Source organism: Pimephales promelas, chromosome 1 (genome assembly GCF_988280905.1).
Source record: "Pimephales promelas chromosome 1, fPimPro1.hap1.1, whole genome shotgun sequence".
NCBI classification, from domain to species: Eukaryota; Metazoa; Chordata; class Actinopteri; order Cypriniformes; family Leuciscidae; genus Pimephales; species Pimephales promelas.
The window spans coordinates 27,665,006-27,690,053 of record NC_142769.1 but is presented as its reverse complement, the minus strand read 5'-3'; the positions used below and the strand labels follow the sequence as shown (position 1 = coordinate 27,690,053).

The 25,048-nt window shown below is 38.6% G+C and overlaps 1 protein-coding gene and 1 long non-coding RNA gene across 5 annotated transcripts in view; one reads left to right on the top strand and one right to left on the bottom strand.

Moving 5' to 3' along the window:
- phkb (phosphorylase kinase, beta) overlaps positions 1 to 25,048 on the top strand; it is an 87,609-nt gene that overhangs the window by 4,886 nt on the left and 57,675 nt on the right. For all 3 annotated transcript variants that reach the window (XM_039693447.2, XM_039693445.2, XM_039693446.2), the window contains 3 exons: positions 1,323 to 1,461; positions 3,961 to 4,060; positions 24,634 to 24,741. In XM_039693447.2, the coding sequence (XP_039549381.2) occupies positions 1,323 to 1,461; positions 3,961 to 4,060; positions 24,634 to 24,741 (347 nt within the window). The remainder of the gene's footprint in view (positions 1 to 1,322; positions 1,462 to 3,960; positions 4,061 to 24,633; positions 24,742 to 25,048) is intronic.
- LOC148998437 (uncharacterized) lies at positions 13,595 to 16,220 on the bottom strand. 2 transcript variants are annotated; one of them, XR_016156713.1, is made up of 6 exons: positions 15,948 to 16,220; positions 14,996 to 15,245; positions 14,762 to 14,823; positions 14,557 to 14,648; positions 14,353 to 14,471; positions 13,595 to 14,254 (listed from the first exon to the last, which is right to left on the bottom strand). It is a non-coding gene; the product is annotated as an uncharacterized LOC148998437 (long non-coding RNA). The 2 variants fall into 2 exon arrangements; XR_016156719.1 differs by having other exon boundaries at positions 14,353 to 14,468.

Here is a 25,048-nt window from a genome sequence, read left to right as displayed (position 1 = left end):
TTATGTGGTAATGCATAATGCTTCAGTGCTTCTCATTTCCTCTTCTTCTCCTCTCCTCTCCAGCCCGTTTGTTGTAAATGCAGTTCTGCTATCTTTTCTCTGCCTCCACAAGATTAAGGTTGGAGAAAACAAGCTTTAACTTTTAATGGGCAAAAGAGTCTTTCCCTCTCGTTCTTTCGTTGTCTTCTCTCTCTGTCGGTGCGGTTCAGTCTCCACCCATTTTCTCCATCTTCTTCCACTGCCTCTGATGGACCCCCTCCCTTTCTTCTTAGAGTATAAAAATGTCTGCCTTGTGGAAATAGACTGATTGTATGTGCAGTGTTAGGGGTTGATTTAGAGGTGCATTATGCTGATGGACGATAAGAGAGAGATGATGCGGCCCTCCAAGAATTTGCATCTAGAGTGCTATGATGTGTTCCTTCACTCACGGAAAAGATGCGTGTGAATAATACATAATTTGCCTTAAAAGAAGTCACTCAATGCACAGATGATGCCTCCACTTGCCACAGCGACTGTGAAATGACTGCAAATGAGATTTTCTTGATTAGTAATATAAGGTTTTACAGAAGCAAATGGCCAGTAATCGCAGGTTTCTCTGGATTAATTGATCTCTGACCCTTTCCTGCCTGAAACATTATGGAAGACTCTAACCACAGTCTTCCTTTTAGTCTTGCCGGCATCAACCGCACTTACAGTACAAGACCTAATCAGATAAATACGTATTTATCGCCTTGTCTGGAATGCCGGATTCTTCCGATGTGAGTCAGAGCAATCCTGGCTGCAGTCTCTGAAGAGTATATTAATATTCTGACTAATTCCCCCCAGTGTCTCCTTATCCCCCAGCCCTGCTGGCACTGTCTCTTTGAATTGACCCAAACACTACATAACAAATGATGGCTCGGAATGATTGTCCCCTTCATTTGTGCTGCCGTAATGTGCTGATGAAAAATGAAGTGCCCTATTCAGCCTGATTATACATTAGTAAAGAGAAATCACAGTGGATGTAGCGAGCGAGAGCTAGTTTAACAGTTGGGCACAGTGATGGACAAAGCTGCGTTGCCATTTTTGTGCTGTACATTTTTGTTTTTGTTTTCTTCACAATATTATTGTTGAGTAATATGCAACAATATTTTTTTACCTTAATTAATTATACATGCAGTGGTATTTTATGTCAGAAAAAAAAGGAAAAAGTTGGTGTTCATTAAAGATGCGTAAACAGGCTTGGAAGGTACAGTAGGTGTTTGTAAAGACACCTGCTGTTGCGGTGAGCTGTTGATAGTAACACCATAAGACTATATCTGTTTTTCTCTCATTTCTTCTAGTGAAGAGCACCATTCTGAATTATCAGAGCCCTACCACTGGTCTGTTTCCTGTGAAGACCTGTTCCACCTGTAAGGATGCTAAAGTCAGAGATTCCCTCTACTGCGCTGCCAGTGTCTGGGCACTGGCGTTGGCATACAGGTTAGATATGGATTGATTGGCACTTTATGTGGATTTACCTTTTGGTAAAATCTGTGATCACATGTAAATTAATGTTGAAGAGACTGGCTCTTTTCTAGTGCTCCAATTTACCACTATGCCTTACTCACCACTCATGAATCAAAGACCATAAATCCATTATTTATTATGAGTGCTATTATATCAAATATATATATAATGTGAAAAAGAAAGTGCACCCTTTTGAATTCTGCTGTTAAATCATGACATAAAAAAATCATCTGGCCCTCAAGTGTGAAATATGTAGTACTATACATGATATAGAGATTATTAAAGCAACACTAAAGAACATTTTTTTCATTAAAATAATGTTTCCAAAATCGTATCAGTGGTTCTGTAGTTCGAATGAGACATAAGAAAACTACAAATTTGACTTGCTTTACGTCAAGCCTCAAGCGTTACTTTGTCATTATTTAGTTTTTCTTTGTTTCTGATGTCGCAATACATCATACTTTCATGAAATCATCTGTGGACATTGTTCAATCCAAAGCCGTCGCTAGATAAACAGCGAGTGTGCATGTGACGGTAGGATATGGTAGGCTATTATTTAGGGATATTCACCCAAAAAATGAAAATGCTGTCATGCTAAGTTGTTATACAATGAAAGTCAATTGCTTGGTTACTAAAATTCTTCAAAATATCTTATTTTATGTTCCACATAGCAAAAAATATGCTGGAATGCAGCATGTTATACCATTTGTGGCATAAGTTTAAAAATAAGTTTAACAGCCAGGGACAAAAGGCTGAACAAGCTGTTACAAAATCTTGAAGAATATCTATTGGTGAGTTATTTTAGTGAGCAAGTTATTTTTTTCATATTGGTTTGTTGATTCACTCTTGGTGTTAACAGGCCGTATGGCTATGATTTGGCCTGAATAAGCAGTATTGTGGTAGAACTTGGTGGAATAGGCCTCTCTGAATGAAACGGTGAAAATGAATGTCATTATCATAGAAAAAAAAAACTGTTTTCTTACACTGACGTTCAAATATTTGTGGTCAGTAAGGATTTTTATTAAATAAATTCATACTTTTATTCAGCATTGAATATCGAGTTTTTACTTTTTTTATCAAATAAATGCAGCCTTGGTAAGTATAAGAGAGTCTTTCAAAAACATCTTTTAAAGGGTGGAGTAAGTGTATACTCCTCACATTTGACAAATTAGTGGCAGCTTTAATCACACCGAGTCAAGTATGTGTACCCACTGATCGGGTGCAAGTTGATCCACCTATATTTGTTCCAGTGCACATATTAATGGACTACTTCTTCTACACTGCAGTTTTCCAAGCTCTGTTAAGACAAATTTAGATTGAGCTTAATGTCCAGGGATGTACTGGATAGCTTAAAGGTTATAGGTTCAAACTCTGCAAGGGGGAATTCACAAACTCTCACCTTTATGCCCTTGAACAAGATATTAGAGATAAACCTCAGGTTCCTCTTGGGAGATTGTCTAAAGTCACTTTGAATCCAAGACACTCAAGTGGGTGTTTGGTGGGTGACCAAACACCCACCCTGCTCATTCTTTAACTAGGATGTTGTAGAACCTTTTTGTTTCTTTTTGTCTCAGTGTGGAAATGGTTAGAGCAGAAGTGAAAGCTGTAGTCCTCTGTTTTTTCGTCATCTCATTGTGCGTTCATATGTAAATTGCGGGAGCTTATTTTGTCCATTAGATCAAAAGATGTGAAAAAGCCCGAACATTTACCTGCCTTTAAGACCCTTGAAGAAATCTGGACAGAAGTGGACAAAAGAGATAAGAATATCAGGTGTAAACGGGTTGTGTCTCCCTTCTCTTCTTCGACCAAAAGTGCATCTTAATACCAGGTGTAAATATTTGGGTTGATATTCAGTAGCAAGGGAATAAGTTACAGATATTTTAAACATATAGCATAATAAGCACAAACACACACACACACACACCTTTCCTCTTTCTAAAGCAGGTCACCAGCACCCTCGGTGCCCAGGTCAAGGTTAAATGATTTATAGGAGGGCGCCCAAGACCGAGACTTTCCGTTGAACTCCTAAGATGAAGTGTTTCTTTTCCTTCTCACTCCTCCTGGTGAGGGTTGTTCCTCTAGAGGACGAAAACGGGGATAAAAATAGAGAGCAGGCGTATATCAGAGGCAGACATAGTCATCAGTCTTCACCTCTGCATATTAGCATTGTCAGAGGAGTTTAATTAAGATGATTCCAATCTGACAGCAAGGCCTGAACCCATTACTTACTCTCTATATATCTCTGTAGGAGTATATGTGGGTGGTGTGCATGTGTGTGCTCTACATGAGCACTCTTGATATGTGTTGAAGGTTTGTCCTATTTGCATGTTTGCCTTTTTTATTACTGTGATAGGTTGAACACTTTGCCTTGCTGTAGTACATGGTGCTGACATGCTGCAGATTCTCACTGTTTGACATGTTCAACATAATAAAGTGCTTTACAGGAACTCATGCCGAATGTTTCTTGCGCAGGCGAATCGACGATGACATGGGCCGCACTCATGAACTGGAGCACTCTGCCATCAAGTGCATGCGGGGGATTATGTATTGCTACATGCGGCAGTCTGATAAGGTGGGTCACAGCGTCACACCATAGGACTGAGCTGCATGCATGTCACTCATCAATTTTGCCTTTTTAAAAACTCAAACAGCCTGCCTAAGATCACTTTATTCCCCTTTGGTGAGCAGTTTCATACTTTTAAAGCCAACTTTACAGTTCTGTTGACCATTTTTGGTACTGTTCTGGTAAGGTTATTGCCGTAACCTCATGCCGAAGCCTGCGGATCAAACGTCCTTGTGAAGTTCGGCAAGATTGCATACCCTATATTTAACACTTGTTCACATTGGTCGATTTGACTGACCTTGCCATGAATTTCCAAATGTATATTCGCACAATACCACAGATTTACTTCAAAGGAAATGTACACACATCCCACATTCTTTTTTTTCCCCCAACGGCTCACCACACTTGCAAGCAACACTAGGCTTTCTTTACTGTTCTGAGGTTACAGTAAATCTCAGAAAGAGCTTTGCATTTGGTGTGAAGCTTTTTTTATGGACTCTACTCAATGTTTCAGGGCTTAAAGGTAAGGATTTTTTTTCTGCTGCCCAGTCAGTCTAGGAGGTCAGATTTTTATTTACAATGCCATAAAATAATGGTTTTATTTAGCACTGTACTTTTATATTAGCTTGAAGTAATAATTCTAATTGATTATTTCACCCAGAAATGAAAATTGTTGTTCCAGACTTTCGTTCACCTTCAAAACACAAATTAACATTTTTAACCAAACATGAGATATTTTATTAAAAAGATTATCTCAATTTAATGTCCACACAACAAAAAATGTATTAAAGCACATACGTAGAGCACGTCAAATATGGTACGTGGAAGCTTAACCGGACTTGCTGCTTATGTTTCAAGCAGGTGCGATTCATGTGCTAAATGTATGTGTTGAACAATGTTTATAAAAGAATATATATATATATATATATATATATACCTTTTGAAGTGTAAATTTTGGTGGAATAGACTTTGAATGGAGGGACTGAAATCTCTCAAGCTTCTTTAAAGGATTAGTTCACTTTTGAAAAAACTTTTGCTGATAATTTACTCACCCCCATGTCATCCAAGATGTCCATGTCTTTCTTTCCTCAGTCGAAAAGAAATTAAGGTTTTTGATGAAAACATTCCAGGATTTTTCTCCTTATAACGGACTTCAATGGGAACCAGGTCCAACCGAGGTCCAAACGACAGTTAATAACAGTTTCAGATGCAGCTTCAAATGTCTTTAAACGACACCAAACGAAATAAGGGTCTTATCATGCGAAACGATCGGTTATTTCAAAGCTTATTCCAAAAATGTAACTTTTCTAAGGACAAATGCTAGCCTTGTAATATATTGTGAGGCGCATTTGCAACGTCACGTAATACGTAATTATGTTCAAAAGGTCACGGGCGACGTAGCCGGAAGTACAGAATCAAAATCGTCCGACATCGTTGTTTTACCTTTTAATTCCTTTTTTGTAAACAGCGTTTGAGTTAGTTTTCACGTTCAACCTATGCGTTCAACTTGTAAACACTCTGACTCTGTACTTCTGGCTACGTCGCCCGTGACCTTTTGAACGTAATTACTTATTATGTCTTATTATTACGTGACGTTGCAAACGCGCCTCACAGAATGGAGAAAGGCTAGCATTTGTCCTTAGAAAAGTTAAATTTTTGGAATAAGCTTTGAAATAACCGATCGTTTCGCATGATAAGACCCTTATTCATCGTTTGGTTTCGTTTAAAGACATTTGAAGCTGCATCTGAAACTGTTATTAACTGTCTTTTGGACCTCGGTTGGACCTGGTTCCCATGGAAGCCCATTATAAGGAGAAAAATCCTGGAATGTTTTCATCAAAAACCTTAATTTCTTTTCGACTGAGGAAAGAAAGACATGGACATCTTGGATGACATGGGGGTGAGTAAATTATCAGCAAAAGTTTTTTCAAAAGTGAACTAATCCTTTAACCCTTGTGCCTCATTTAAAAAGTTACACATAGCTCCATAGAGGACAAAAATGTCCACGTCAAAAAACTGTGATAAAAATGTAAAGTTTGACTTAAGTTTGAAGAACTTTTTTAAAGAAGACCCTTGACAGATTATTGCTGAAGTAAAAAATGAATAACTAAATACAAAAAAGTTATATAGGTTTAAGGTTATGTAAATTTATGAACATTATTTTATATAAAATATATGTTTTATAAAACAAGTTGAATCTAAAATCGGCTAGAAAATCAAAGCCATTAATATAAATAAGTTGTGTTCCAAATTTGAGGTTGATATCTCAAAAAATGAGCTTTCAGGAAGATTTTGTTTGGGCGCAGTAACAGACTTTCCCCATTGGATGCCTTGCAGGAAAACTCCACTGGTCACACAGTGATTGGATTGTAGATTTGCAGTTGAGTTTTTCCTCTCTCAATATTACAAACACACACATGAACACACGTATAGCTTTTTTCTTATAAAACACATACCAACCCACTCTGACATCCATACCAACACACTCACAAAAATATTGTTGCATAATTTATCCAATTGGCTCTATAATATGCCAAAGCAGAAAACAGAAATAAAGCGAGAATTTGCTTTATAGACTAAACCTGAAAAAATGGCACCATCTGAAAAAGAAAAAAAAAAAAGTAAAAATTTCAAAGGGGCCATTTTTGTCCAAAAGACGCTGAGAGAGAGAGAGATTAGAGAGAGAGAGAGTATTTTTTGTACCTAGTAATAAAATAAAATAAGGAAATAGCAGTGAAATAGTAAAATTACAATAAAAATACACACCTGTTCCAAATTGTATGCAGTTAGCATTAACACATGCAAAGTGATACAAAACAAAATTGAAAAGGCCAAAAATGTCCCTAAGGAGGCATAGGGGTTAAAAAAAAATTGTGTTTTGAAGATGAATAAAAGTCTTATGGGTTTGGAATGATTTGATTGTCAGTAATTGATCATATAATTTTCATTTTTGGATCCGTATCATCATAAGCTGGTCCGTATCATCCTCAAAGTCATAAGCTGGAAACAAAATAGCTAACCTTGTCTTTTTTTACTAATTCCGCCTGTCTATCCCTTAACTCTCGCACTGGAACGTGGCAGCAATGTCTGTGACACAACTCAATAAAGAGTTGATTTTGACTACAGATGTGTGAACTCACTCCACAATGTGGATGGCATTTGGGTATTATTTAAGGGTTTTCTCTGGATTGCATTTGAGTGGTTGCCAGTTGGGCTTTTCTATGGTTTCTAACAGTTGGATGTTGCTGCAATCAGGGTTTTGACAACGTTCCAATGGCGAGCTGCCTAGAGCAACTGCGGCCATTTGCAGAGTTGTTGTCTGATTGTGGAGTCCTGTCCTGTTTGGTCCAGCTGGTACTGTTTTTACCACCAGCTAAAAGCAAATGTTAAGTTATGCACATGAACATTTCTAACCTTTCATAAGTACTGGGGCCCCCCATCAAAAATGTGTATCCATATGTGTATGCACTTTTATGATACTGTTATGAAAATGGATATAAAATGTAGTTTGGAGTTCGTTCACAAGCAGCATGGCACAGTCGCTGACGATGGAAGACATTTGCTAGTAATGTTTCATACTGTATTTAAATATGACCTCATCCATATCCAGTTTTGATTTCTGTTTTAGGAATGATTCTGTTACGGTGTGAGAAACCAGTGCAGGAGTGAACTGTTTGAATGAATCAAATTTTTTTACAAACTCATTTGACTGATTAGATCAATAGTGATTATGCCAGTTCTGATTCTAAACAGCTCACTAAAAGCTCACAAAAGCACTGAAAAATTATTAGGGATAATGATTATCAGGTTGGTATATTGGAAATCTCCAACATCAGACATATATTTAAAAGCAATATTTCACCGGGGCACAGTGGTATTTTACTGTGTCTTATGCCCCAGTTAAAAACGGTCTAGTAGCGACCCCCCTGGTAATGGATATAGAAACTGGGAGAGAAGCTCCATCAAAAGGATAACACTTTAACATTATAGCCATGACAATGGGGTATACTACTATTTATAAGTTTGGAGTCAGTAACACACTTTATTCATTTTTAAGCAAATTTAATACTTTCAACAGGGATGCATTAAATTGATCAAAAGTGACAGTAAAGTCTTTTATAATGTTACAAACATATTTGTATTATGCTGTAATCTTTGATGAATGTAGCAAGGATCAGGGAAGAAGGAGGCAGGATATCCATCAAAATAAAACTTTATTCAAATGAAATAAACAAACAAAATACCTGCCAGCAGTTCTTCATGGAACTACTGGCTACCCAGATAAAACATAACTACCAGCCAGCAGCCCCTCACGGACGACTGCTGGCTTGCCAAAATAAAATATAAAATACAAAAAACAAAAGCAGGCCTGTCCCTCTCTCGATCATCCACTCCGTCGCTCCCCCTTTATGCTTCCACTCCTCCGTGAGAGATGCGAGACCGGTGTGCTTCACAGGTGCTGCTCATTAGCAATCGCACCACTTTCTCTCACGTCACTCGGCCGTCCTGCTCACCACAATGAACTTTATATTCATCAAAAAATACTGAAAAAATGTATTTTTCACATATATTATTACATTTTAAATTAAGTAGTAGTATTTTATGAGACTTGGTACGTGACATCTTTTTTACCACTTGGATGTGGTAACAAAAACTTCAGGTACATTAATCTAATCTGCAGATCATTGCAGTTTTTACTGTTAATTAATTGGATGTATTTGAGTTTACCTTATTGGTGATGTGCTGATGCGCTGTTGGTTGAGAGGCCGTTTTTAACAGTAAGAGTAGTCTCATTTCCCATGCAAAAAGAGCTCATGTTAAGTCTGTTTTTACAGTTGGCCATTGCTTTAAAGCATCTCTTGTTACTGATGTAACCTATGTTCTCTGAATAGGGAATGAGATGCTGCGTAGCTTAAGACGCAGTGGGAACGGCCTCTGTCTGAAGCCCTTGTAGAATCACTGCAATTCACTGGCTGATGGCACGGGCGCTGCCCCGACGCTCTTACGTCTAGGGGTGCACGATATATCGGATCAATATCGTTATCGCGATATCACGTTTCTCGATATACATATCGAATGTCTTGTGATATTTATGAGACATTTTGTTTATGATGCGTCTGGTCTGACACGCACCGTTGCATTTCCCCCGACTTATTTCCTGATTCTCCTTCTCCATAAACAACATGAAATAAAGGAGAGGTTTAACTCATGCTACACAATGGTCAGAAAGAACAGGGCAGACACTTTGTTTTTCTCAATATAGAGTCACTATAGTCGCTCCAAAGCTAATTGCCATCACTCCCTCACTTCTCCCTTGCTCTACTACCACACAGTCCCCACACACACACACACTTGGCGGCTCGACGCGCACACCAGCCAGACCCCACATGCTGGCCTGCCCTCGAAAAAGAGAAGGCTCCGTCGTAACCATTTGGCGACGGAAAACTGCACCCATGCAGACCCCTTTTCAGAAAGAAGAGAGGGTCCCGCCAAATTGAAAGGGCCCAAAAGCAATTCTGCGACACCTTCAATAGGTGAAGAGCCAGTCCTGTGGACCAGGCACCTGAGAGTTTCATCCACCACAGAAATGGTCTCATGTGGTGCAGCCCTAGGGAAAGCATGCAGCCATGAGACCCAGAAGCCTGTGGCAAGTTCCCACAGAAACACAATGGCCGAGCGTGAAGTGAGTCAAACATATCTCGCGTTTGTCACGTGAAGCGAGCCAAAGACTGTAAATCCGGGCAGGAGCCAAACGGCCCTGCATCAGAAAGGAATCCAGGCGCACCCCTAAAAAAACTGTGCTTTGAGTTGGGGTAAGAACACTCTTCTCTGTGTTCAATCTCAGGCTGAGAGACTGGATGTGACGAAAGACAATGTCCCTGTGAAGAGTCACTAATTCCCTGGAGTGGGCTAAAAGGAGCCCAATCGTCCAGGTAGTTGAGTTTACGGATGGCCTGGAGCCGCAACGGGGCCAAAGCAGCATCCATACACTTTGTGAACGTTCTCAGCTTTAAAGCAAGACCAGTACTGGTATGCCCTCTCTCCAAAGGCAAACCTGAGGAACCTCCTGTGTCACCGTACGACCGGAATTTAGAAAATATGCATCCTTCAGGTCTACTGTCACAAACCAGTCCCCTGCTCAAATTTGAGATATGATAGCTTTTAGCGTCATCATCTTGAATTTCCCTTTGTAAAGGAAGAAATTTAGCCAGCGCAGGTTTAGTATCGGTCGCAGACCTCTGCCTTTTCGGGACCAAGAAGTATTGGCTGAAGAAGCCTTCCTCAACTTCCTTCGGAAGTACCTCTTCTATTGCTCCCTTGAGGAGAAGGGACGAATACCTCCCGCTGTAGTACAGAAGCCTCTGAGGCGCTGTTGTCTACAGTTGGAAAGACTCCATTGAAACAAGGGGGCGGGCGACAGAACTGAAGTGTGTAGCTGAGCCGAACCTTGTGGAGTATCCAAGGCGATACCTCTGGCAGACACCTCCATTCTTGAAAGAAATGAGATAGAGGAAGTTGATGTTGCAAAGCGGAGGACATACCTGTGTTAGGGTGACGCGCTGACTCCAGTGGGGTGGCGTGGTCCAACGTGAAGGAGAGCTCTTGACGTCCTGACACTTAGTGGGAGGAACCACTGGCTGTTTGATCAAGATCATAGGGTCTGCCTGCTTCTGAAGAAAACTAAAATTGTCTCAGAGGATCTGAGCGGCAGGTATCAAACTCGTTGGAGGCAAGGGGAGAAAGGTGAACGCGTCTCCTTCCTCCTGCTCCAGACGGTTTGAACAAGGTTGAGTAGTAACTGCACTTTGAAACCCGTTGGGTGGAGAAAATGACAGTTTTAGAGAAGGAGAGCAAGTGAGAAGCTGTCACAACCTCGTAAATCAGGGGAAGCTCTCCTTTTTCTGACCTGCGGATCAAGAACGATTTGAGGAGGCTGTAGTAAAGGGTTTGTTAGACCGCTTCAGGTCTAGACACTTATAATGTTGCTGGCTCCCCAAAGTGTAGCAGGTTGGGGATGAGTCGAGTCACTTCTCCTAGTGGCAAAATCCGGCCTATGAGAAGAACATTCTCTGGGTTGAGATGGGGAGGGGTTAGAAGATTCCCTAACCCTCCTGGGCATAAACTGCCTAAGGGCAGCTGACTGGGATTTAGCAGCCCGAAACTTGTCAACCACAGTGTTGACCACCTCCCCCAAACAGTCCAGATTGAGAAACTGAGGCGTCCAAGAGGATAACCTCTCTTTGTCATGGATCTCCATGAGATTGAGCCATAGGTGACGCTCTGCAGCAATCGCCCCTGCCATAGAACAACCTATAGCGCGGGCAGTGTGCTTGGTGGCTCTTAAGGACAGATTTGTGGCCTTACAAAGCTATTTGACAGCTTCTGGGATATGTCCTGTTCCCTCGTTCATCTTCTTCAAGATTTCCGCCTGGTATGCCTGGATGATGGCCATAGTATGTATGACCATGCTTGCCTAACCAGCTGCCATGTAGGACTTTCCGATAAGGGTGAAAGTAGTCCTGCACGGTTTAGAGGGAAGGAGGGGGCGAGATTTCCACAATGGAGCAGACGGCGGAGAAAGGTGAGTAGCCAACGTGTCCTCAACTGCTGAAATGGCGGTATAGCCTTGCTCCACAGAATAAACAAGGTTGGTGAAGTCAGCAGCTGCCGCATTTGTAAGACTCACGGAAAAAGGCTGCAATCAGGATCTGTAGATCTTGTGATGCAGATCACTGCAAAAGGGCAGCTTTCTCCACTCAGGTCTAGAATTAGGGCCACTTAAAAATAACGTCAATAAGCTCTGTTTAAGCCACAGTAGGCTGCGCCTCCTGGCCGCTTGGCGGGAGACCAACAGTGGCTAAAGCAGGCCCAAATTCCTCAGACGGTGTAGTGTAATAAAACTCGTCTCGTAGACTCTCGGGCTGCGGCATAAATAATCATGCGAAAACTCGACTGGCGAACACCACATGCATGCTCAGGAGAGGCAGGGAGAGAAAGAGTCTGGCCCGTCTGCTCGTACTCTATTTCTTCATCCTCAAGTTCTACATCCAGCGCGACTGACACTCCTCCTCAAAAAACATGAGCCGAGAGCGGAGGGTTTTGCCAAGCAGGTTGTTGCAAAACTTTTAGACAGCATTTACACTGCATGAAAATAGGTGTATCCGGACCAGTATACTCCTGTATACACTGCTGAAATTCGGAAGAATCCAGGAGTATAGTGGCCGGATATGTCAAATTCCATGGGTTTGTATATATCCGCATACATCCGGAATGATACCAAATCGGATGTATGTTGTGGACGTATACTTCCGTGCTAGAGCCATTTGTTGCCATGGCAAGTAATCCCATTAAAGCAGGAAAAAAATCACACCTTTATGCAGGAAACATTCACACCTTTTTGCCTTCCAACCAAACTGGATTGGTTGTTCTTTTAAAGCCACTCCCAACACCCAGACCACTATTGGAGGGCAGGACACATTGAAAACCCAGTAAACGGACTTTATTGGTTACTTTTAAACATGGCCCACCCTAGGCCTTGTAGCATACTGATTTGATTGGTTATATACCAGCTATGCAGATATTGCTCAAATATATACCAAACCTCCCTCCCCCAATTTTAATATATTCATTAAAATAAATTTGATATATATATATTTATATTTATATTTAAACACACAAAGAACAATGGGAAAGTCTGAAATTTTTATTAAGGTATATAACACATTCCAAATAGCATTATAAACAAGCATTACAGAGGAATTGGGAACAAAAACTAGAAAAAAAAGTATGAAGTAATAACATCTCAAAGGAAGAAAAAAAAATCATGGACATTCCAAAGAAAATTATAAACATACATTAAATAATTTGTTAACTTTTTATTTTCGTTAATTTTTTTTTACCCAATCATTTTAAAGGACAGATGTAAAGGAATAAAGTACACAGTGTATATAAAAAGTTACATATATATATATATAAAATATATGAAGAGTTCCATTTGAAATTTTCTCCTTTAATGATGATTTTTATCAAACTTGTGTATTTAAGTTCAGTAATTTCTCTTAAATGGCAATGATAATTGCCTATTAATTGTTATTTAAGTAAAATTACTAAACTTAAATATACAAGTTTGATAAAAATCATCATTAAAGGAGAAAATTTCAAATGGCATTTAGAGGCTTTTGCATCTGAACTCTTCATATATATATATATATATATATATATATATATATATATATATAAAATATACGTAGATATTCCAAGTAAACAATATAAATAAATAGAACATTACAGAGAGTGCATTATAAACATACATTAAAATGCAAACAAGTAAACAAAATGGAGATAAGCAACATGGACAACAAAAAAAGGAACAAATATATGAAATAATACGAGAAAAGTAAATAAGAAATTAAAGTGTATATAAAATATTCAAGGTGTACACTGCCGTTTATAAGTTTGGGAACGGTAAGAAGTCTCATATGTTCGCCAAGGCTGCTTTTTTTTTATATATAAAAAATACAAAAAAAAGTAAGAGTAATATTGTTAAATATTATGACAATTTAAAATAAACGTTTCTATTGGAATACATTATTCTTGTGATCAAAGATGAATTTTTAGCATCATTACTCCAGTCTTCAGTGTCACATGATCCTTCAGAAATCATTCTAATGTGATGATTTGATGCTCAATAAATATTCATTATTATTACCAAAGTTGAAAACAGTTGTAGACTTTTTAGGATTATTTGATCAATAGAAAGTTATATTTCATTTATTTGAAATATGATGTTTTGTAACATTATAAATGTCTTTACTGTCACGTTTGATTCATTTAATGCATCCTTGCTGAATAAAAGTATTGAGTTAATTTGAGCTATCCCCCCCAAACAAAAAAAAAAAAAATATCTTACCGACCCCCAAACTTTTGAACGGTTATATATATATATATATATATATTTTTTTTTATACGAGTTAACATTTTTCAAACTGCCATGATACGCTGGTGGTGTGACGCATAGTGTGGGTCAGCCTCTAGTCTGTTTTATAGTACCTAGCAGAGAGCAGATTGGTGGAGACCTCACCATTCACCCTGCCTTCCATCAACAATAGCATCATCTTCATCAGACATCAGTTCTATTGTTGCGGTCTTCCAAAGTTCCTTTTCTGTGTTGGTTTGTACAACCCCGGACCTGGTCTCCAGCAACTGAAAAACATGACAGTAACTTAACCACTAAAACACAGAGAGGAGGATAGTTACATTCTGAAGAGAAAAAAAAGTGCTTAACCAGTTTCTTAACTTACCAGTCGCTTTCTTTGAAGGTTCGTTGCAATGCTCGTCATAGTTTTTCTTTTCTGGGCCTTTTCAGGCTGAGCCAAAGAATACTTCCTCCGCAAAGTCTCAAAATACATCTTCCAACCTGCTAAATATATCATAAATAAATGTAATGGCAATAAAAATAAGTAAAACAGAGGACAATAAAATGATTACAACATCTTTAAGATTACCTTTTACACATTCAGGGTCAACGTCTGTAAAAGTTGACCTTAATTCTTCGAAGAGGTAAGTGGTCACAGCCAGGTTATGTGATGAATTTATTCTGGGGGGGAAAGTTGCAGGTATCATTACTGAAATTCACTTTTGGCATTCCAAATCCATAGAGTAGTAGATTAAACTAACATTTAGGCTATAGTATATAAGAAACAGTCTTACCTGGTTTGTGGAACGTATTTGTGTGGGTTGTTCTCTGAATTATGGAGGCGCCTTACAGATTCCTGTAAAGTTTGAAATTAAAAAGCAATTAAATTGATTCACAATCTTCAAGAACCACAAAACTGAATTTTCAGTTGGAATAAGCTGACCATCACAGTAACCGCAAGAGACAAAACAATAATTGTAACCGAACTATGGCTTACAGCCACGTTATAGAACAATAATTGGACTTACCGCAATGTTCACGTCATGTGCCTTTTTTATTCTTTTCGAAGCGTTGTAAGATTCTTCATGTAACGTTAGTCTGTGCTGCTCATACTTTCGCTAAAGAGCATCAAGACGCTGGAGAGTCTCTCTGAGAAGATCAGGTTGTGGCCAAAGACAGATTGATCCTCCCATTGTGATTCTGCATCACAGCTGTGGGGCATGTGGATGTGATCATCCTCATAGTTATCCACTGCATTACTGACTCTCATTGATGCATCTATGGAAATATTATAACCATAAACATTTTTTACATTAGTAGCTACTTAAAATAGATCATGGAGAATTCATTGATGATGGCACCCATAGTTACACAGAACAGTGTGTGAGAAAGATACATTAATTAAAAACGAAACAATACACAATCTCCTAACTCGCCATAAGTCAATATCAATATCTGAATGAGAGATGTAGCTAGCTGGCCTGCTAGCATCAGCAATCTCTGTATAGACCATTTCACAAGATTTCACAAGCACTTCCTGTTTCAGTTTTAACACTGTATAAACGTTGGGTTAAAGTACAACCAACAGAACAACTGAATCAAAAAGTTAAACAAACATATTCAAGATATTTTCTTTACATTTGAAATTAAGAAGCCTTTTACAAACTGAAACAGGAAGTGCATCTGGACCAGTGTTGTTTACATCTCGTAATGTGCAATAGCAGTAATGTGAGCTATTGTAAGACTAATGTAAGTTACCATACAATCTTGTACTACCGTGAATATTCATTCATTCATTCTTTCAGACTCTTAGGTCAATATCACAAAGTTAAATAAATAACATGTATATGTGGGCAATCATGCAAGATTCATTGTATTTTGTTTACGGCTTGTTACTGATCTTAAAAGCATTCATAGAACGGACTTCACGAATCTAAAGTTAGGCAAACAAGCACATAACAGTTAGGCAAGTTAGCTTACCTGAATCTGACAATATTCAACACCCGGCGTGACTTCTTTATCGGAACATCGTAGCCGAGCCATTTCTGGGGTGTTCCTCAATCGGATTCCCGTCCTTAGGCCCTGTTAACACGAGAACGCTCGCGGGTGAAAACGTAAAAATATTTTATCGGATGTGCCTTTCGTTTACACGGCGATGGCGTTTTTGAGGCTCAAAAACGCAAAAAAAGTGAAACCACCCCCCAGAGTGGAAATCTTAAATCTTACCCGTGTAAACGATATAAACGCAAAAGTTTGCTTGATGGTGAAAGTTGTACGCAGGCGCGTGGACTTGGTGTTGTTGTAGTATGCACTCCTAGCCGCCTGAAGTGCATACTACATTGAATTTCACACACTTTTGCGTCTCCATTTACACGCGGATTTCTCACACAAAACGCTCGTCTAAACGCAGAATAAAAAAAAGATGACGCAACGCCACTTTTGCGTTTTCTCATCAGAATCGTTTCCGTGTTTAGCCTCAGTTGGGCACTTTCAAGCCTATGCTTCCAAATGTAACGTTAGTGCCTTCCGCCATAGCCTCCGGTGCTCCTCGTCTTTAGGTGGTGGGTGTAGCTAAATCGTAAAGTGCACCACAACAACAATCTGACCGCCTCACATTATGTTCGTTACACCGTTGGTCCAATTGTTCTCTCCTCTTACGCTGCCTTCACACTGGCAGTTGAAATCAGCTCCGTAATACGCAATACGTTCCCAGCGGACGTCGTACCTGACAGTGAAAAGCGTCGGACGCGGGTAGAACAAAAATGGCGGAGAGATTAAAGTTTGATTCTGTCAGTTCTGTATGATCTCTCTGATTAGGGTTAAGCTGCGTGAGGAAAGTTGCTCAGGACGTTGACATGTCAGGTCGGCTAAAAAATGTGATATAGTGGTCAATAGTTCAATGTCTACCTTCAATTTAATTGTATTAACTGCCCTTATAAACGTTAGAAAGTCATGAAAATAAAAAATGACATCACAACTTATCGTTATAAATCAATATTTATTTTATTAAAAGTTAATAATTCAGGTTTGTTTATCAGTACCATAGCAACGGTCAACTTCCGCTGGAATTGTCGGATAGGAACCGTCCGTAGCTTTTCGCAAGAGTTCAAATTTTTGAACGCATCCGGATGACCAACGGACACGATTTTCTTCGCACCGCACTCGGTCGGACCCGTTTCGGACCCATTCGCATGCGGTCTGCGAATCTCCATAGGAAATGAATGACTTCCGGTCGTTTCGCAGCCACATCGGAGCTGATTTCAACTGCCAGTGTGAAGGCGGCATTAATCCAACTGTTATGGCAGCACCTAACTGAACATTTAATACTTGACATATTTTACCGTTCGTTTCAACTAGCGCAGAATCTCATCCCTCTCATGAGCCGGAAGTTGAAGACTTTCTCAGACGGGAGTAAGATGACAAAACGAACGCAATGGCGTCACCCTTGTTGTCGTGCAAAATAAGGTGAATAGAAGAAAACTGTTTCCAAACCTCGAACTGTTCTCTTTTCTTCGGGAAAGAATGCTGTAATTTTAAAGTATTTTTCTCGCAGCTTGAAGCAATACACTAACGTTATTGGTTGCACCTCCATTACGTCACCACATTGTTGTGTTTATGGTTGTGAGTGGTGAATTTCAAACCTCAAAACGCCCCCTTTTCTTGCAGCTTGTTTGTTTGCGGAAGAACTTATTCACTCAAACCACAAACCTCGGTATGACGCTTTGCAAGTGAATCTATTTAATTTTGTGAATAAATATGATGCAGCTGGACTTACCTTTCAACATGGAAGGATAACCAGCTGCTGACAATAACACGGGAAAGCCCGGTGGTTTTGCGACCACTCGTTTCACATCATGCATGCCCAAAGAAGCATGGATTAACTCTGCCAAAACCGTGATGTCATTGTCCATCTCAGTTCAGATCTCATATAATGGTGTCAATGCAGGCAGTTCAATAACATTGTTGAATATTAAATAAAAATGTCCCCAACTAAGCAAAGCCAATGGCGACAAATGTTGTCTGCAATTTGTAAAACTTCACAATAAAAATTTAGATATTCTGAAATGTTTCCCTGTATTTTTTATTTCATTAAATATTCAGATGTTTTTGTGAACGTATATTCATGGTGTTTATTTTGTCCTGTTTTTATAAAAGAATATTTGATTAGGATACTTTTTTTCATACAGTGGTTTTAAGGCCCTGACACAGGCGACATAACTTAGCCTACCCTAGAGTTGGCTTTAGTCATTGCTAGTTCTTTGACGTCGGTTTTCTGTTTCAGGGCCTTAAGAATTTATTTATTTTTCTGTACAAAAAACTTGTTTGCTGTAGACCAGAGATAATTTTCAATCCTGAAGTCCCCTGCCACTCCTCCCTCTGAGAACAGCCAGCACCCTTAGTGTCAGTCATTAACATATGAAAGGTCTTCTTCACACCTCTCACACCCAGCAGTGTTTCAGCTGTATATGTCCGTGAAATTTCACGGATTCCTGTATATGCCCGCTTAGGTGAGGTTTCCGGGTTTGTCTGGAAATATACTGTTCCGTGTTACTCTGATCCGCTTTTTCCCACATACATCCAGCAAACATCAAATTGCACAGGAGTTTACCATGCCCGGATATTGCCGGATTTGAGTCTTTTCATGCAGTGTTAGACAAGCCTAAAACAGCCTCGTGTGCATGTGAAAACCCCATACATTTAACAGTTACTGTGAGGGTCGTTGTTCGCAAAAAAAGTGATCGCATGGCGGCGGGCAGCAACAAAACTCCATGGCACAAGGAGAACTGAATTCCACTATTCGCAGTCGCTGAAGTGAAGAGGAAGAATGCTGATGATAAATCCGAATTATTTGGGCCAGAAAAAATGGCCACTTTGTGAAGGCAGAGAAATCTTGAGGAGCAGATGGCACATGCACGCTAATATAATATGACGACGTCAGAGCGTCGGGGCGGCGCCCGCGGCAACAGCCAATGAATTGTGAGTGATTCTATAAGGCCTTCAAACAATCGGCACACCCAGAGGGCGTTCCCACTGTGTCTTAAGCTACGCAGCGTTGAGTGAACCTATGAAAGAGAACAACTGTTCTCTCCCGGCGTAGACCTGAGCAATTATGCCTCTCTTGTGCCTTTGAAATTGTTCCATTTCATTTATTCCTGACCCCCAAGACCTGATTTGCAAGAAAGCTTTTCTGTGTCTTAATTATAATGCCTCGTTTATGCAGTTAATTACAGAGTGCAGTGCTCATTAACATCTGTCTATAGCATTCACAAAGTACATTGGTTTTTTTAATAAACTCACAATGCGCTGCAACTGTTCATATAATCTGTTCCCCAGGTATATTCAACAGATGTGTTTACTGTGGCATGCTGCTGATATCACAGTGGAAAAAATAAGTCACAAACAGATGAAAAGCAGCACAAAGCATGAATGTTGGAATTGTACTGTAGTTAAGACGTGCATGTTTTCTCCTTTCCAGCGTTAAACTGCTTTAGATGTCTCTCATAAAGCAGCTTGTGCTCCCAGTTTTGATGAGTTTAATAAAGGTCAATCCAAAGTCACACATAATAAATCACTTTGATAGAGTCTCTGTTTTGCCAAGTAGCGTGTCATAGAATAATAGATGTTCCTGTTGCAACTGAAGGTTACTCACTGCCCGGTTGTGCTTTCAGTTTTTATTGGTTTAATTTTACAGGCAGTGGTGACTAACAGATTTTTCAAATGCCATCCCTTGTCTCACAGGTGTCTTTATCGCTCTTCTGCTTCTATGCATGTTTGCTTTCGTGGATTTGGACCCAGAAGTGAGGGTTTTCTGTTTGGCTGAATCTTACAGCTGTGTTTGGCCTGTTATACAGCTGTGTAACTGCTGTGAAAAGGAAATCATTGTGTGTATCTGGGACAGAAGAATGCCTCTCATGACCTGACGAGAGGAGAAGGGAGAAATAAAAATGGGCCACTTATTTATATCTCTTAAAATATGCTGTGGGGGCCCGTGTGTGATGTGGTCAGTGGGAAAGGTCGGCCCAGTTTTCGGTCCCTTCCGTGACTGTAGGATTATAATGCATGAATGGCTGATAGAGAACTACTGAACTTGAGATGCTTTATTCATGTGGTTCATATCAAGAATCTGTGGTCTATAGAATCACTGTGGTTTGTAGAATCAAATAATCACTGGCTTCTGTGCAAACGTGTATTCGCTTTTTTGTATCCATGTTAAAGGGTTGGTTCACCCAAAAATGAAAATTAAGTCATTAATTACTCACCCCCATGCTATACCAACCACGTAAGACCTTCGTTCATCTTCGGAACACAAATGAAGATTTTTTTGATTAAATTTGAGAGCTGTATAACTACCACATTGGCTGCCTAAGGGACTGGCTCTTGACGGCCCAAAAAGTCAATGAAGAAAATGTTTAAATATCCCATGTGACTACCGTGGCTCAACTATAAGTTTATCAAGCGACGAGAATACTTTTTGTGCGAAAAAACAAACAAAAATAACGAGTTTATTTGACTATTCCTTTTCTTCCTTGTTGGCCTGAAACGAGACTTCCTTAGATTTCCACGACGCATGCGCGAGAATTGCGATCTCCTTGAACTACTTCAGTTCAGTTCTCGCGCATGGGGGTGAGTAATTAATGACTTTTTTCATTTTTGGGTGAACTAACCCTTTAAAGATACAAAGTTGATTGGGATGTTGTTTGCTATATTGTACCTACTGACATTTTGAGTTAGAACAGAGAATCTCACTGTGTCTCTTGGATTTTAGAAAAGATGATATTCTGCTAATGCATGTGTGGAAGATTTGAGAATCCTTGGGGCTGTGTTAGATGTATTGGGTACTGTCAGTGTGTGAAAATATGTTGACATGATGGTCCAGTGTCGCATCTAGCAGTCAGTTGATATAGTTATTAATGTGTATGTTTTGTGTACATTTATTTGATACCAATGACCTATCTATTACAAATAAAATGCTATACAAATACAGACATGCTATGCGCTAAATCTCATGTAGACATGCATGCAATCTATATTTGAAATGCTGTATTTATAAAAGCCCAGTGGCCATCAGTTAATTTTAAATGAGATATATATATATATATATATATATATATATGTCATGATTCTGCCATCATGTCCATGGTTTCTCCTAGTATAGTGGCAGGATCGTGACAGACCCATGTTTTGTGTGCAAGCGCATGGCCAGCTGTTTTGGCCATGTGCTTGTGTTGTCTCGTTTCTTTACTCCGCCCCCTTGTTATCCTCGTCTCGTCATTATTGTCTAGTCAGTCTCACCTGTCCTTGTCATTAGTGTCTCCCTATATTATTCCCCTTGTGCTTGCTGTCTTTTGTCGGTTCATTGTTAATCCATGCCAAGTTTGTGAGTACCTATCTAGAGTATTTGTCCTGTTATTCTATTGCTTGTGTCAGTCGTTTATCTAGTAGTATTTTGTCAGTACCTTGTCTAGTAAGTCTTTATAGTCCTTGTCAGAGTCTTGTTTTGCCCCCTCGTGGGCTTTGTTTTCCCCTTTTTGTCTACAATAAACTATCTGTGATTGCATTCTGTCTGCGCCTGGGTTCATCCGCCATCCACATCATAACAATATATATATATATACTGTATATATATACATTACACTTAATCGATGTGGAAATAATCAATGTGATAATATATAATGGAAATCCACTATGCTTTCTGCAAGATTATACTGCATTTTAAGCTCCTTAAATAATAAAAAAATATATAAGTAAATAAATATAAATAAAAAATAATATATATATTGCAACCTCATTCTTGACATTTTGGGGAAAAAAGCCTGCGGCAGTCAATTCTGCTGGGTAACGGAATGGTTTGGTGAGTCGGAGCAGACGTCTTCCCTATCGTCTGCATGATCTTATTTATTTGAGTCTATGACTTGCATCTGTTCAGTGTACTGTTAATTCAGTTTATTGGTATGTTATTTCTTCTTGTCAAAAACAGTCTGCTATTTACGTTTTTTTTTGCAATGACTTTGTTACTATTTTCAGAACCTTGATGTCATTTTTCACAACTGACACCAAACTCACAACCAATGATCAAAATGCAATTTTTTCAAAACTAACGCTTTTCTCAATTGCTTGGATACAATACACATAAAACTTAGATCATTTGTTCAGTCATCAAAATTCACCTGTTCAATATGACACAACTTAACATCAAAGTACTACTATTTCAAAAGCCAATTCACACATTACATTTCAAATGAGTGTCTATTCATTTCCTTACGAAATAGCTAACTATCAATTGATACAACTGCTCAAAATGATAAGTAACTGTTGCAGTACTCTTAATGCATAGTTGTATGGAAACAGACACACAATCTTCCAGGTTTAAAGTAAATCTTGAAAGATTCAAAATAATTTGAGATTCATTGTCACCAATTAGTGTGGAGAATGAACCAATTAGACTACAATATCCATGGATGTAGCCTAATATATAATATGTTTGCTTTGATTCCAATAAACCTATGCTGTGATTGTACTGTAGTGTTTTGCATCAATATAAACTTTGTTCAATGAATCCTCTATGACTGTATTCTCTCTACTACTGCAGTACTTTTACAGAGATGTATTTACTGAACATGTAGTACCATAATGAATCTTGTATAACCTATTTTGTTCTACAATATTTAATGATTGTGCAAACAATGACACAGTGAAACTATCGGTTGCTTGTGTATGGGTGATCTATAGTTATGTTTCAATGGTATTTCACAATAAATTTGTTTTTTGAACCAAGGATTGTGCAAGTGCAAGATTTCTTTAAAGATGCGAATGCAAAATGCAATGTTTTGAACATTAGACTGCCCGTGTTACAAGTGATAACCGTTTTGTGTCTAGAGTTTTGAAAAATGACATCAAGATTCTGAAAATAGTAGCAAAGTGATTGTAAAAAAACTGTAATAATGAAATATTAGAGTAAATAAATATCAGTATCGGCAACATGTGCCATAGTGGCATGTTTGGCCAAGCGTCTTGTTTTCTTTTAACAGATTTGATGTGTTGGGTATATATATTTTTTTTTTCTTATGTCCAGGGCTTGACATTTACACCCGCCAACCCACCAAATGCGGGTGGATTTCATGCGTGGCGGTCAACACGCATGTTGTTTATTTTGGGCGGTTTTTATTTACTTATTTATTTATTTATTGGTCTTTTTTGGGGTGTTTTTCTGATGTGGGTTTTTTGGACTGGATTTGATTGTTATCTGGTGATTAAGTTTGGAAATGCTTGTAATGGGAAACGCCTGTGAAGAAGTCCCCACCTGGTGATTATTTTACTCACACACTTTTAAAGATTTCTGGAGAAAGTATTGTATGATTCACTGATGAAGGAATTGCCGAAACATTTGAATAATCCAGATGTGCTTTGTTGCATAATACATTTTTTTTTAAAAATAATTTATAAAGGAAGACTGCGGATTGCGGATCTTTTGTTTTTCAGTTTGAAAGCATTGATGTTTGTAATCTGAGACCCAAACAAAGGTTGAGTGCAGTGATTCAATATCTTTTCATTTGGCCAACCTTCTTAAAAATTCATTTAAAATTTCCCATCATAAGAAATTGAAATATTGTGTTTTTAAATATATTTGTGTATTTATGCTAGAATGTATAGACCTTCAATGCATTGCATGTAGTCATGAACTACACATTGTCTTCTGCCTTATCAGAGAATAATCCAATAAACATGATTTTATTGTAGAGTGAATGTAGAAAAACATGGTTATTTGTCCTTTATACATACATTACATTTTTTGACTGGTATACTAAAAGGAAAGCCAGAGCATAAAAATGTTTTATCAATTGAAAAAAAAAGTATATATATAGCAATGTCCTTCTCACTTCTATCCAATATGTTACTTTCTTCACTTTTCGTGATATACAATAAACTTTATTATGCTGTCATGTTGTATTGTTATTAAACCCATCCAAACAATGATGCCACAAGTACCCTCTAATTGATGTATCCTTTCACAACAATTCCTTCTGAATTTTTAATACCTGACATTTATCACTTTACTAGCACATTTTGCACATCAGCTTGTATGCAAACATATTTACATAAATACATAAAGTATTAAAGTATGTTGTTTTGTTTTGTTTTTTACTGTTAAAGAATCATTATTGGCAGAGAGTGGATTGTGTGTCCAGCTAAGTTGTATAACAAAAAGCTTAGAAAGAAATAGATGTAGATGCTCATCCCGAATGAGCAGAACTGTGCTCCGACAGCTTGCTTCTATTTCAAGCCAAGCACACATCTGGGAGCGCTACATCTTTCCTGTGGAGAGGTGCATGCATGTATTCAAAGTTGCTCCCAAACACCCACACCACCTTAATTATAATTTGCTGTTTAAAAATTGGATTTGCATTCACAAATATAATGCAATATTACAGCACAGGGATTTAGATGTGATTTTATAGAGTGTGTTACAATTGTACCTTGACCTACAGAAATACCAATACACTCTCTCTTTTATTTGCTCACTCTCACTTACCTTAGTAAGCATTTGATGAATTATGAAACAGCCGACACTTTGTTCATATATCTTGCATCTTTCATGGACTTACTCTCTTTCTTTCCCCCTTTACCCTTTGTCTTTTGTCTATCTATTCCTCTAATATTCTCACAGGTGGAGAAATTTAAGCAGGACCCGAGTCCGTCCACCTGCCTGCACTCAATATTTAACGTGCACACTGGAGATGAGGTTTACCAGTATGAAGAGTACAGCCATCTACAGGTTATTTCCATCATACATACACACACAGTATTCATATCATTTTCTATATCATATCATTTTCTAAGTTATTTGCTTTTACCATGATATTGTCACTCCCAATTCGGCATCTAAAATATAATTAAAACACAATTATAAGTATCATATCTAATGATAATATTGAAAGTTTTGGAAAGAGCTCTTGTAACCTGGTCTTTCAATATTTCATGATATAAAGTAGATTGTGTTGTCTCATTCTTTATCACTGCGTGTTTACTGTATTTATGCTGCTGCATTATCTGCTGATTGCATCATTGGTCAACAGCCCATA